At 55.5% G+C, this 14,282-nt stretch overlaps 1 protein-coding gene across 1 annotated transcript in view; it reads right to left on the bottom strand.

The window, feature by feature from the left end:
- UMODL1 (uromodulin like 1) overlaps nt 1–14,282 on the bottom strand; it is a 65,329-nt gene that overhangs the window by 46,598 nt on the left and 4,449 nt on the right. Inside the window, exons 3-7 of the mRNA XM_023518084.1 lie at nt 13,645–13,887; nt 6,659–6,820; nt 5,630–5,751; nt 3,154–3,340; nt 1,421–1,564 (exon numbers count right to left, since the gene is read on the bottom strand). Of these exons, the coding sequence (XP_023373852.1) occupies nt 1,421–1,564; nt 3,154–3,340; nt 5,630–5,751; nt 6,659–6,820; nt 13,645–13,887 (858 nt within the window). The remainder of the gene's footprint in view (nt 1–1,420; nt 1,565–3,153; nt 3,341–5,629; nt 5,752–6,658; nt 6,821–13,644; nt 13,888–14,282) is intronic.

Raw genomic sequence — 14,282 nt, 5'->3', positions numbered from 1 at the left:
GTCCTTCTCTGCTGCCCTCCCCGGCTCCCTCAGGCTCACCTCTGGACCCTGGGTCCTTCTCTGGTGCCCTCCCCGGCTCCCTCAGGCTCACCTCTACCACTGGAGTCTTCCCTGGTGCCCTCCCCAGCTCCCTCCAGGCTCACCTCTGGACCCTGAGTCCTTCTCTGGTGCCCTCCCCGGCTCCCTCAGGCTCACCTCTGGACCCTGGGTCCTTCTCTGGTGCCCTCCCCAGCTCCCTCAGGCTCACCTCTGGACCCTGAGTCCTTCTCTGGTGCCCTCCCCAGCTCCCTCACGGCTCATCTCTGGACCACTGAGTCCTTCTCAAGCTTCTGCTGCTATTTCTCCACCTCCTATGCTGACCTGTAACTACTGGGTCCCTCAGCCACAGGTCCCTTCTTTCAGCCATGCCCCTCATTTCAGTGTCCCCCACCCCCAGGTGCAGACACCCCAGACCCACACTGCAGCCCAGCCCTGCCCCCAGCTCCAGCTCACTCAGAAAAATGGGGTCCTGGCATCCCCACCCCCTTCAGTCCCATGTCAGCCCCCACTTTCACTGTTGGCAGTGGCAGTGACAGCCTCAGTTGAGACACTTGGGTTCTCGAGTACTGACACTTAGATGTTTTTAAAAAGGACATCTGGATTCTGCCGGATTTCCCTTTCCTCTTTTTCTCTGAATTACCCAGTAAGCCCCGTAGGTTCTGTCTCTAGAATGCTGCCTGGGTCCCCTGTCCCCTCCTGCACCCAGACTCCTGCTCTGTCGTCTTCACAGCACTGTCCTGCATTGCAAAGTACACAGTTTTTTCTTACTTGAAACCCATTGATGACAGAAGCCAATCCCAAGTGTCAGCATGGATGACCCCTGGTGCCCCTCCCCTGTTCCTCCCAAATGACAGAGCTGGGCATTCAGGGCTGACCCTCCCAGGGACAGTCCCAGCCTGCTCCGAGGCCCCAGTGTATGCATCAGTCACCACCCTCTTACTCGCCAGAACAGCTCCATCTAAACCAGTGTTTTTCAACTATTTTTTTATCTCAAGGCACATTTGAACCTATAGTTCAACTGCTGCAGCACGCTTAAATTATGTTGATCATAAAAAAAATACTTACCGTGCTTTGAACTTCTCTCAAAAATAATGTAATTAATGATCTTTTTAAAACTTTGAGGCATACCTAAGATTGTCTCACAGCATACCAGTGCATCTCAGCACACCAGCTGAAAATCACTGAGCTAAGCAATCATGCATGATGCTTTTATCAGCATCTAGGACTGTGAACGGTGCGTAAATAGACATTTGCTAAATACAAGAACTGGGCTCCGCATTCCCTCTAGTCAAGAAAAGAAGAGTCACCTGGTCTACGGGCCATCTAGATTGAAAAGATTCCTCAGGCTGTCCCACGCTGTCCGGGAGAGCCCAGTCCTTACCGTCATTCATGTGGTCCAGCTCCTGGGGAGCTGAGGCCAGCGGAGATCCTTGGGGACAGACACACTGGTACGAGCCCTCCAGGTTGGCGCATGGTTCCCCTGCAGAGCAGGCGTTGAGCTCATCATAGGAACATTCATTTACGTCTATTGAAAGGGAGAATAGGCAGGAGCATTAGCAAGGCCACAGCCCCCAGCTCGGTGGAGTGTACAGCGGAAGCACTGGGCAGTGCTCAGGGAGGGGCCTGTCCCCATCCTAGCAACGCCCTGAGCCCAGGGAGGGCTTTCCACCCGCCTCACATGCTCCTGGGTAGATGTTGTTGCCTGAGCAAATTGCTCCGGCTGGACTGAGTCTGAGCTCGATGGGGCCATCATCCTGCCCCAAGGGTAAGTCAAGTGCGTGTCATGGTCCTATACTGAAAACAAAACCAGAGCAGCCCTGATGTCCCCGACAGAGCCCAGCCTCACACAGGCCACTTTGGGATTTTACCTAAAACAGGAGTAAGCTCGTGCTTCACTCACAAAATACCAGCCCACTTCTCCTGGCCAGAATGAGTGACTATTAGTTCTGTACCAACTACAGCTTATTTTCATGCAATTCCCCTCTCTACAGCTAGGAGTACAGAGATACCAGTCATGGAATTGCCCCCACTTTCCACAGCATCCTACCTGACAAGATCCTACCTCCCCAGCCCCCCACAGCCCAATCAGAACCCACATCCTATGATGGGTTCTTGGCAGTAGCCTCTTCCTGAGATGCCCCGTGGGTCCCCAAGGTGTGGGTTCTCCCTGGCCTCCTCCACTAATAAAGCTACCTTGTTTACCCATAGACACTCTCCTGTCACCTCTGGCATGAGGAAGGACACTGATGGAACAGACAACAAGGTAAGGGCTTTGCTTATTGGCACCAGAATGACACGGCTGGGCCCTGAAGAACTTTTATGGATCTGAAACCCCCAGAGCCTTCCCGGGGCTCCAAACCTGGCATTGTCATTTTCCACCTTCGATACCATGGGAGCAGCTGACACCTGGCCCCTGCCACACAGCCCTGTTTCAGAAACGGGAGCTGAGCTCTGCCGGGACCCAGCCACTTGCTGGCTCACACACTGCCTGGGCGGCTTTCCCAGTACAATGGTACAACCGAGCAGTTGAAACACAGACCATGCTGCCCACAAAACCAAAGATGTTTACTATCTGGCCCTTTCCAGAAAACATTTGCCAACCCCTGACATAGACTGAAAAACAAAAAAAAGAAAAAAAGAACAGGTAACGTCTTCCAGAAACAAGGCCACATCTGGATGCTTTAGCAAGTACAAGTTCGACTTGGTACAGACCTGCAGAGGGGCTTTCTAGGTACAAAGATGTCCTGGCAGGGGCAGGAAGGAGCTAAGAGGGAAACATGGAGCCCCGAGGACTGAAGAAACGAGTTCTGTGCATGTTGCTCTGGGATTGAGCCCTGCGCCCACTTGGCGGAAGGTTAAGCCTGCTGGGGCAGGGGTCGGGGGTAGCAGGGTGGGAAGAGAGATGAGAGCAGAGGGGATGTGGGCAAAGAAAATTCTTGAATCCACGCCTGGGGACTCGGAGTTTACAGAATGGCCTCGCCTGCGGGACTAATGCACAGAACCCGTGGTTCCTCCCCTCCTGGCCTTAACCCTCCTTTGAATGGTGAAGGACTTGGCCAGGCTGTACAGTCCAGCCTGAAGCTTCCCCAAGAGGGAGGATGGAGGGAGCACAACCTTGCACGTGGATGCTGATCACTTCATAGACCCGCCTCACGACGTCATCCAGCATGGCAGAGACGTCGGCCACCGGCAACAGCTGCGGCAGGCCCAGCAGGAGCCACGACACTGTGGTGGAGGGGTCTCCACTGGTGGAGCGCAGGTGATGGACTGTAGAGTCCAGTGGCTGCAAGGCACTGGTGACCTGTGAAACCAGAGCCAGAGGGTCACAGGTGAAGGGGGCCCTTGTCCAACAGGCAGGAGCCTGAGGCCTGAGAAGCTAATGGGCACACACCCCACTTGTAATATTTTCCTATCTGTCTTTAGCCCAATAAAAAGTCCTGCAAACCAGAATGATAAACACTTCTACAACACCAGCAGTTAGGGGCTGAATTATGCCCCCTCCACAAAACTTCCCTGTTGAAATCCTGCTCATACCTCAGGATGTGACTTTATTTGGAATTAGGGTCAAATAAAGAAGCAATTAGTTAAAGTGGCCCTACGCCCATTGGAGGGCATAAGCTAGTATGGCTGATGTCCTCACAAAAAGGCAAAATTTTGACCTAGAAACAGATACACAGAAGGAAAATGACATGTTGACATGGGCCAGGTGCCATGTCCCAGCAAAGGAGAGCAGTCGTATAGCCGTCACCCCAAGACCCTCCATCCCCCACCCTCCCCAAGACCCTTGTAGCCAGTGACAGAATTAGAACTACCAATAGGGAATTAGGAATCAAAAGTCATGATTTAACAAAAAGGTGTTTTCTCACTGTATGTAAATTCTTCTTATTTGAGCCTAATGTCTTCAAAGTTCAACCCTTGGAAAGTCAAGCAAATTGATGACCAACTGCCAGACCAGTGTCACCTAAACAGACTTTGCCATCGGACCACCATGTCTCTACCAGTAGCCCTGAGGAAGTGTGGGGACAGGTGGGGTCCTTCTCAAAGGCACACTTGAAACCCCTTTCCAGGAGAAACCAGCCTGGAATTTAGAAGGCAGGACAAGGACCAGGCCCCAGGAGAAGGACGGAGGAGTCCCAGCAGCGGGAACGGGCCTGATCACCCGGAACCTGCTTAAGGCAGAACCCAGGCTGGGCAGGCCCTCCCCAGGAGGTGACAGTCAGGTTGGAGGGACAACACCTGCACACAAGAAGACAACAGGTGGCACATACAGTATCTAGAACACTAACCACACCATGTACACACCCCACACACATCAGGAAACTGTCAAGCTCTTTACGTGTATTTAAACTCACAGCTACTGTCTCAGGAGAGTTATGATCATTTCTATTTAATGGAGGAGGCATCTAAGGAACAGAGAGGTCAAGTAACATGCCCAGCGTCACACAGGTGATGACTGATAACACTGGGCCAGGCGCTGTGGCTCTACCGCCGGGTTCTCACTGGCCCACTGGGCAGCCCCTTGAGACACTAAGAGGAAATGGAGGTCACTCAAAACAGGGTAGCTAAGGAGGCAGTTTGTCACATGTGCCATCTGTCCTGGGCCCGCCATGGCCACTTAGTCTAAAGACTGAGGCGGGGCCCAACTGTCTCTGACCTGTGACACCCAGGCACATGTGAAGGGCAGGTGGGACCTGCTACCCCAGGCTCAGAATGAAAGTGTAGGCCCCTTGTTCAAAAAGCATCCAGCATTTCCAGACTCAGCAGAGAAGCACACAAGCTCGAGCCTCTGAACACAGGTCCCTGTCAAGCCAGCCCTGAGGTCACACTACCAGCCAGGGACAGCCACCTTAGGGAGTGCAGCACCCTGTCTGCACTGGGATCCCCAAGACTGGTAGCGGCCCCAGTGTGAAACAATGTGCTGGTTGGAAATCGCTGCTGACAGGTCAGGAGTGAGCTGTGTCATCAGTGGTTCTCAGCCATGGTGACTTCATCCCCAGGGGCCATCGGGCAATGTCTGGGAACATTTCTGGTTGTCACAACCAGGGGGATGTTCCTGACTCCTGTGTGCAGAGGCCATGGATGCTGTTCACCCCTCCCTAAGGTGCAGAAACCCCCCACAAACGGCTCTCCAGCTCGCTAGTGCCACATCCAAGAGCCCTGCTCTGTGCTGCCTGGCTCAGCACCTTCCAGGACCGTGTGGAATTCCATGAAGCAGGGGCTGGACCTCTGGGAGCAAGGTCAGTGAGGGCAGAGCCCAGGGCTTGGGCTATGGGGGACACCTTTTTGTCTAGGCAACAGACCACCACAAGATTAGGGACCCGTGTTCTGTACCAGGGAGGGGTCGTCCTCACTGGGTGTGCACCAAAACTCGTCTCACTATGCCCTTCAATTGTGTTCATTTTACTTCATGTAAATTATACCTCTTTGAATCTGCTTTGAATCTGACTCTGAACTCAAATTTGGTTCAGAGTCATTTTGTGGCCCCTTCTGGAATGTTCCCCTTCCTGAACCCCAGTTCCCTTCCTCTCCCCGTGCCTGGGTCCACCTGCCCTGGACAGGAGCGTGCAGGAGGCTCCCCATCCCCACCTACCAGGGAGTACAGAAGGCGCAGGTGGTTCAGCAGCCTGGGGTCCACTTGCTCCAGCTCCTTGAAGTCCATCTTCACCAGCACAGTGACATTGTACCAGAAGCTGCCCGGGCTCATCTCTGGAGCTACACCAGGCAGAGGCTGATGAGTGAGGGACTGGGACAGGGTGGGGCCTCCAGAGGCCGCTGTGGGGAGGGGGGCCGTTGGGGAAGACAGGGGCCCTATTCTACATTCATCTCCTGTAGGAGACACCTGCAACGGTGACAGGTGAGGCAGCCCCACTTCCAGCTCAGAGGTGAGCTGGGCAGGGCTGAAAGGCTTGGCGCCCACAGCAGTAGGCCCAGTCATCTTCCATATCCTGGAAGGGGTATACTTAGGATTTAATCATATCCCACAAAGCTTGATATAGAGGAATATTGTATTGATGTGTAAAGTTACTTTATACTATACCATCATTTGATTTATACTATAAATATTGAGTAGTATGATAATGTATTATACATAATACCCTATATACCACAAATTGTATTAGTATATATAACATATACTATATAGTTTAATAGTAAGGATAACATTATTATTATAATGCTTGATATTATTTATTTTATTACTATATTGCTATACACTATACAAAAGCTGTGATACGTATTTTATATGATACATACATATACAGGCTAGCCCATTCACCCAGGTCCAACTCTGGCTTGGAGAGAACTTTGCAGACCAGCAGGCATGCAGGACTGGGTCACACCTGCCGTGGGCACTGTGCAGGCTGGGCAGGCCCCCAAGGGCAGCAGGAGCAGCCAGCCCAACCCTGTCAGCCCCCAACTAGCCCCAGAGCTCCTGTTCTGCCAGGAATGTTTCCCGCCCCAGGGTCCTTAGTGAACTGTCAGCTTTTCTCCCCTAAGATGTCAGTGGCCAGATTTTAACAAGGAAATTGCCAAGAGCAGACTGGGGCATGCGCCTGGTAGCCCCTCCTCCCCACCCCCCAGATCAGGGCTAACTGGGGACCCTCCTTTGCTGCAGCCCTACCTGGGGGTGTGGGGGCCACACAGTGGTGCCTGCCCAACCAGGGACAGCATTTCTGAAGTCCGGGGCAGTCGATGTCCAAGCTGCATGAGGAGTTGGATGGTGCTGGACCTGCCATCGGGCAGGCCCCTGGTCTGGATGTGAATTCCTCCGACTGATTCAGGGCTGAGGAGGAAATGACGTAATAAATGATCCCAGTGAGCTGTGCAGGCACTGCATCCAGGCACCTCCTGGCATTGGATTCAGCCTGTGAGGGGCCACCTCCAGCCCCAGGCAGCCACCCATCCCACTAGAGGGCAACTGCTTTGGCTTTAATGTCATCTGACCCCCTTTCCTGCCAGGGCAGTCTCAGCTGAGGTCCTGGGTGTCTCTTTCCCTCTGGGCCTCGGAATTGCAGGGGCAGGGCCCCACCTCATCCTCCCAGGTGCCTCTGCTGCTCCAAGTCCTGCCAGCCCACTCACTGAGTCATTCACTCACTATTTGTTGAGCATCTACTAAGCGCCAGACCCCAGGTCCCAGCAGTGGGCCAAAAACCAAGGCCCTGCTGCAGAAGGCTCATATTCCAGGGGGGCAAGTGTGCCAGGAGACCCACAGCAGGCGTGGCAGGGAGAGCCTCGGGGCACAGACGCGAAGGGCCTGGGAGGGGCATTAGAGAAGGACCCTGGAGAGGAGCATGTGCAGGGCAGAGAGTGCTCAGCGCAGCCCTGCAGACCCTGCTCTGAGAGGTGAGAGTATGGGTCCCTTTGAAGGAGAATGAGGAGCGTGGCCATGGAGAGACCTTTCCTGTGTGTGAGGTGGGCCCTGGAGGCTTGGAGAGCCCAGTGGTGACACAGACTCTGTTGATGCCCAATACATTCTGATTGCTCTGACGAGCTCCGTGTCCCTATTGCTCCCCTGGGGCTGGAGCTTCCTAGCCCTGTGTGCTGAGCCAAGGGGCCTGGCACTTCACAAACCTCCCTCCTGGCCCACAGCCCAGGCCAGGGCTGCCCTCTTGCTGCACCCCTGCCCCAGGCACAGGGCAAGTGCCCACATGACTTTTGTGTTGATGGCATATTCTGAAGACTGGGAACAGCCCAAGGGGCGAGCCCAGCTGGGGACCTCTAGTGACAACCCAGGTGAGAGTTGGTAAAGCTGCACAGGGTGACAGTGCCAGTGGTGAGAAGTGCTGGACCCTGGGGATGGTGGGGCTGCCCACGGGATGTGCTGACTTACGGGAGGGGGCATAGAAGAAATAGCAGCTTTTAAAGTCCTCCAGGCTGCAGGCAGGGGCACCTGCCGGGCTCCATCCTGAGCTGGGGAGAGCTGCGGGAAGAACCTCTCAGGTGGACCCGGTGTGTCCAAGCAAATGTGAAGTTTGACTCGTGCCAGCCACCCCTGCAGAGGTGCACAGCAGCATGCCCCCACAGCGTGTCCTGAATGGACACAGGGAGTCCCTGGGGGAGGAAAAGAGGCAGGGGGCCCAGGGTTACTGAGTCACTGTGGGAGACTCCAGGGCTGGGGGAAGAGGCATGTGGGCGTTGGAGGAAAAAGACCTTTAGAGCAACTGGAAAGGGCCAGAGGTGACAAGGGTTTACCACACCAGCACGGAGCTGGCCAGGAGTCCAGGGTGAGAGTGGCAGGGCACAGAGAGAAGAAACCAGGCCCCAGGAGGCAGGGGCCAGCTGAGAGTGTGCCCGATACTGGCAGATATGGGCAGACCCTGAGAAGCCCACACCCAGACAGGAGGTAGGCTCAGGGCAGGAAAGGACCCACCTCCGGGCGGAAGGAAGCTGAGAAGACACGCGCTCCCAGAGGCTGAGGGCAGCAGAAAGGGGGCATGAAGGGAGGAGGGACCCTGACATGAGCATCCAGGGACAGCTGGAGCAGCTGCAGCTTCCACACCCAGCCACCCTGATGGTGGGCACAAGTCACCTGGGCGTGACCCAACCCAGCCTGTGCCCAAATGCACCTTAGTTTTGCGCGTCTGTGAATGGCAGCCCAGGCCCCCAGACCCAAGAAACTCGCCAAGGTGGGCAGGACACCTGGCTCCAGACTCATCCCCACAGAGGCAGGGAGGAGCCCAGAGCCCTTTGGGAAGACTCATGGATCGGCTGAATGGAAGGGGAGCCAGGAGGGGCTGCAATCCCAGGGACAACAGTCCTCTTGGGTCCCCTGGGTCTCTGCAGAATGTTCCACAGCCAGAAGGAAGGTGGTGGCCCTTGTGTCTGTTAATAACACATCACCAAGAGCCACTGCGACGACCAAGGCAGAGAAGGGGGTGCCAAACTGCTGAACTCACAGAGGGCCCACCCACTTCTGCGCTCTTCCCCCCAAGAACCAGGCCACCCTCTTGGGCTGTTGTGCTGTTTGGCCCACGCTGCCCAAGTCTCGAGAACATTCTTTTGTCTGGGTTGTCCTTGTCCTCATTTTGTCCTCATGCAGGTGGACATACCAATGTCTCCGGGAGAAACAGCCGTGCAGGGATGGGCTCTAGGGGCCTGAAAAGTGGACATCTGGGGCCGTCAGGGGAGGGACACACCATGTCCCCATGGGCCATGCCCAGAGTCAGAAGGACTAGGCTTTGTCTCCCTGCACCACAAGCAAAGGCCTGGAGGCTGAGCAGACGTGCCCTGAAGGCAAGGTGGGGTCCTGGGCCCAAAAGACTTTAGGGGAAGAGCAGTGCAACCCAACATAGTGTGCGGTTTAATTAACAGTAACGCCCATGGCTGTCCGCTTAGTTGGGACAAATGCGCCCTAGATGTATAAGGTGCCACACTGGGGACACTGGGGGGAGGGGGGGTTGTACAGGAATAAGCTGCATTATCTTTGCAACTTTCCTGTAAATCTAAAACTATTCTAAACTGAAAGGTTTACTTAAACAAGAAGAAAATATAGACTACATTCCTGTCCTCCACCCCTAAAAACGTGGCTTCCAAAAATGGTTTCCTAATTACAGCAGATGTGTTTTTGGGTTAATGCTTTTTATCTTACTTCAGAGGCTGCTGGGAATCCCCTCCGTGCCTGGGCACTGGCAGCTGACCGAACACCCCAGGAGAATGGTCAGCGATTCCAACTTGGTAGAAAGTCAAAAGCCTCCTTCTCCTTCCCAGGGCCGTGCAAACAATGAAACAAAACTGCCCGGTGCCTGGCAACCGAGCTGGTCATGGGTCAGTGAGATGAGATCTCTGTTAGTCGAGGCGTCACCAGACTGGGAGCTGTCCTTCCACCCTCGCCTCCACACTCAGCATCCCTCTGCCTGGCCAGGACATGACGTTTGCACGGAAGGGCCACTGGTTACCAGCATAAGGGGACAAGCAGTAGGGGGAGTCTTCCAGTCCAGTGGAGTCCTGGGCTTGCCCATCACGGCAGAGCTGCCAAGGTGCTGACCCCACAGAGAAGGCTGTGCAGAGCTGGCAGGGGTGGGGTGGGGGTGGGGGGTGGATGGAGTTGGGAGTGCCCATCAGCTAAGCTGAGTCCCAGTCCTACTTCTCAGGATTTATCCCAAGTGCAAAATCCAGCTTGTGCAAAGCTGCCTTTGTGCCTTGACCTGCTCATCACAGTATTATTTACAGTAATGAAGAATTCAGACGAGTAAATGTTAAGTGGCAAGAGACTGCTTACTTAATACGTGCTGAGACACCCACATGAGGTAATGCCTGTGGCCACTGAGGCACGTGGTAGGACGGTACTTACTGACATGAAAGATGGTCCAGATAAATTGCTAAGTGGTAAAATCATGCTACTGAGAGTCCTGAGCAGGGTGACCATCCACTGTCCAATCCTGCTGCAGATGAAGACCAGAAGACAATGTAATGGTGATTGCCTTGGGTGCCAGGCTTTGGGGTAACTTCCCCCTGTTCTTTTCTGTGTTCCCAAATTTCTGTACAGTGTGTGTATTCCTTTTTGTCTTGGTGTCTTTAAAAACATTTTAACCTTTCCCTGCATTCCAAATGCTGGACTTAAAAGGTTGAAATGTCACCTAGACTGAAGGAGACATCACATACATATCGCTGCTCCTCTTCCTTTGTTGGGAAGCCGGGCGAGTGGGAGAGGGAAGAGGGGGAAAGACCTGAGGTTTGTTTCAGATGATGAAACCCAGGTGCTTAGCTGACTGGTGGCAAAGGTGCTGTCACCCACACCAGGCAACGCAGCGGCCCTGCCACAGAGGAAAGAGCACCTCTGCCTGCTGTCCTCCCTGGGTTTCTAGGCCGCCCCCAGCACCTGCCATGCCCAGCTTTGGTCCCTGCCTCATTTGTTCTTAGCCAATCACCTACTGAGACTATCTCACTTCTAGCTCCAAGGAGCCAACCCATCACAGTAAGTTTCCATAGAACATTCAGGTGTGGATGGAAAGCCAGGAGGGTGTGGAGAGGGTGGTGCTGCCCATACCCAGGTGTGACTGCTGCCGCCACAGGCACCTTCTGAGTACCAGCCAGATGTCTCCGCCCACAGACCTGGCAAGAGATGTTCGTGTCGCCCTGGAGAGAAGGAACCCAGGAAGCCCCCTGGGCTATGCTTCTCCCCACACCCCTGGCAGCAGCTGCAGAGCGGAGCCAGGTCCTGGCACTGGCAGGGAGCTTCCCAAGGAGGAATCTTGAGTCCTCAGTGCCCTGAAATGTTCCACCTCCCACCATGGCCTCAGCCCGTCCACAAATCCCGCAAACTCCCCTACACCCAAATGCAGCTTGGTAAACCAGAAAAATCTGAGTAGTGACAGAGAATCTGCTTCCCAGCCTGCCCCCCACAAGCTGTGTCACTGATCCTAGCCAGCCCAGCCTGTGCCCCTCTGCAGAGCTGGGGATGCTTGTGCCTTTGGTCCCCACCCCAACCCTTCTCTTCCTTCCTCCTTCCTCAGGGCTCCATCTGCCCCACACACTGCTGTTAGAGTGACTCTTCCAAATCCTGGGTGTCCTCCAGGTTGTGTCCATATCTCCTCACTCCAAGAACCCCCTCCCCCTCCACCCAGGAGTCCTCCCCCTGGGGACCAATGTAGGAAAAATGGGCCAATCCCCTCCAGAGGCATGTCTTGGATGCTGGCCCCTCGAGAGGCAGGTGGAGGGGAGGGCCCTGGTCCCTACGCCCATGGGAATCACGTGTTTATCACGCAGTGGGGCATCTCTTTAGGAGGGTGGCTGTCCTATGGGCAGAGCTGGTGTGTTGGGCAGAGCTAGGGGCAGAAGGGGCATCCTCCCTCCACCTGCCTTGGACGTGTAACCTTACTGTCCCTGCAACAGCTGAGAGGTAGGAAGAAGCATGGCCCTCACAGGTAAGACTGGATGGGGTGGGAGGTTCTGGCCTTCCCAAGTGGACTGACTGTAAAGCCATGAGCTGTCTACCCAGGGGGGCCAGCACCTGTGTCCTGAGGGTGTCCCTCCAGCCCCCAGGAGGGGCAGCTGCTCCCAGGACAGTGGCAGCAGCCACAGCTCAGAAGGCCCCTTTGTGCCCATGGCCGTCGGAGATAGGGAAAGGGTGACACAATGCAGGTTCTAGGACAAAAAAGGGTCTCCTCGGTGAGACCCAGCACCTGGGCAGCACAGCCAGGCCACAGCCTCTCCCTGCCAGCGGCCCTGCAAAGAAGTCACAGGAGTAAGAAGGGCCATGGGGTCTGTGCTCAGCTGGCCCTGCCTGGTTTCTACTGGTGGCACTGGCACCTGGCCCTCTGGAACAGACGTCAACCATTCCCATCCTCTGTGAGGTCACATTGCCCCAGCCTCTGCTAATCTATGCTGACCCAAGACTTTGCAGCCTGTGGCTCTGGTCTGGGATCCACACCCCAGCCTGCTGGCATCTGGCCTCAGGGTCCCCCTGGGACACTGGGAACTGCTGCTGTCCACACTCTGCAGGCTGCAGCCCGTGTCTAGCAGTGACCCTGGTGTCCACCTAACTGGGGCCACGCCCATCCCAGTGCCTTCTACAGTGGGGTAGGAGGAAGACCTGCCGCCTGTGCAGAAACTCAGCTTGGCTCTGTTCTCGGCTCAAAATTAGCAAGCACCACCCCACACACCCCGGCAAGAGGCAGGACCCTGACCCCTGCGCCCTGCCTGGCCTGGCTCGCCCCAACACTGGCCTGGTGTCCCCATGCTGGTCACCCAGGAACCCACCCCAAGCACCCCACATGACAGCAGCTTTCAAATAACACTGAAGAAGTGTGAGGACAGGGTTTGGGGGGGGGGTCTCTTGGCAGACAGGCCCCCACCAGCTCTTTCACATATGGGAGTTCAGACTAGGATTTGGGTTGAAAAAGCATTTGTCTGCAGCTATTAGAAATGAAAGCCTGACCACTGTCCCTGCCACAGAAGGGATCGCAAGGCTGGTTCTCAAACTCAACTGCATATCAGAATAGCTGGGGGACCGTAAAAAGCCCCAATGCCCACACTGCACCCCAGCCCTGAGGGCGGTACCCAGGCGACTTGAGTTTTTCAAGCTTCTCAGGAGCTTCAAGATGGAGTCAGGTCTGGCTCAGTGCCTGTGGCTCAAGTGGCTGAGGCACCAGCCACATACACCTGAGGTGGCGGGTTTGAATTCAGCCCAGGCCCACCAAACAACCATGATGGCTGCAACCAAAAAAAAAAAAAAAATAGCCCAGCGTTGTGGTGGGCGCCTGTGGTCCCAGCAACTTGGGAGGCTGAGGCAGGAGACTCGCTTGAGCCCAGGAGTTGGAGGTTGCTGTGAGCTGTGATGCCACAGCACTCTACCCAGGGGGATAGCTTGATGGAGTCAGGTCTAAGAACCACAGATGGTTTCAGGGTGGGGCTCCCAGGCCATCAGCCTCAGCATCACCTCACGCGTGTTAGAAAGGCTGGCTCTCAGACTTCACCCAACCCACTCAGTCGGAAATTGGGGAATGGGGCTGGGACAAGCCTTTAGCATGATTTGTTGCAGACTCAGGTAGGAGGACCAGTGTTCTCAAAGATATAGAAAGTGCAGGGCCAACAGATGTGCACGGTGACAATCCCTACCGTGACCCCACCCACAGCCCAACCCAGCCCAGCCCCGAGCCCCCAACTCACACAGGACACAGTAGAGGCCGAGTTGCTCGTAGCCTGCACAGCAGTCGGTCACATTCCTGGTCTCAGGAACGTCCACCACCACGTTCTCTGTCCTGTAAACGGTCTTGGGGCACCGCCTCCACGGGATCCAGCCACCGCAGGCCACGTAGACCACGTGGGACGTCTGCACAGCCTCCACCCTCCGCACACTGCGGGTCTCGCGGTGGGTACACAGCTGGTAGCTCAACAAGGACAGGCCTTTTTCTGAGAGGGCGGTAAGACATGAGGGGCATTGAGGAACCAGGGAGGGAAAGGAATAACAGGCTGGAATCCATATGCGGGTGATCTGAAGGCGTCTCACCCTCCACAAGAGCAAGCAGAGTGGAATCCACTCTTGGCCTTGTAGAGCCTGCCCCAGTCCCACCCACAGGCCTCTGCCCCAGGGCACTGAGAAGTGCGCCCCCAGCGGACAGAGCATAAATGTAACCCTGCACGCTAAGAAACCCTCCTCACAGAGTGGGAGCTGCTGCTGCGGGCCCTGAAGCCCGGGTCTCAGTTCTGCAGGAACAGGGAGCTGAGGTGGGAGGCCAGGCGGTCGTGCCTGGAGCTGAGGTGGGAGGCCTGGCGGTGGTGTCTGGAGCTGAGGTGGGAGGCCTGGC

Source organism: Otolemur garnettii, unplaced genomic scaffold (assembly GCF_000181295.1).
Source record: "Otolemur garnettii isolate 467f Iridium unplaced genomic scaffold, OtoGar3 scaffold00128, whole genome shotgun sequence".
Classification (NCBI taxonomy): Eukaryota; Metazoa; Chordata; class Mammalia; order Primates; family Galagidae; genus Otolemur; species Otolemur garnettii.
This window is presented reverse-complemented; position numbering and strand designations above follow the sequence as displayed.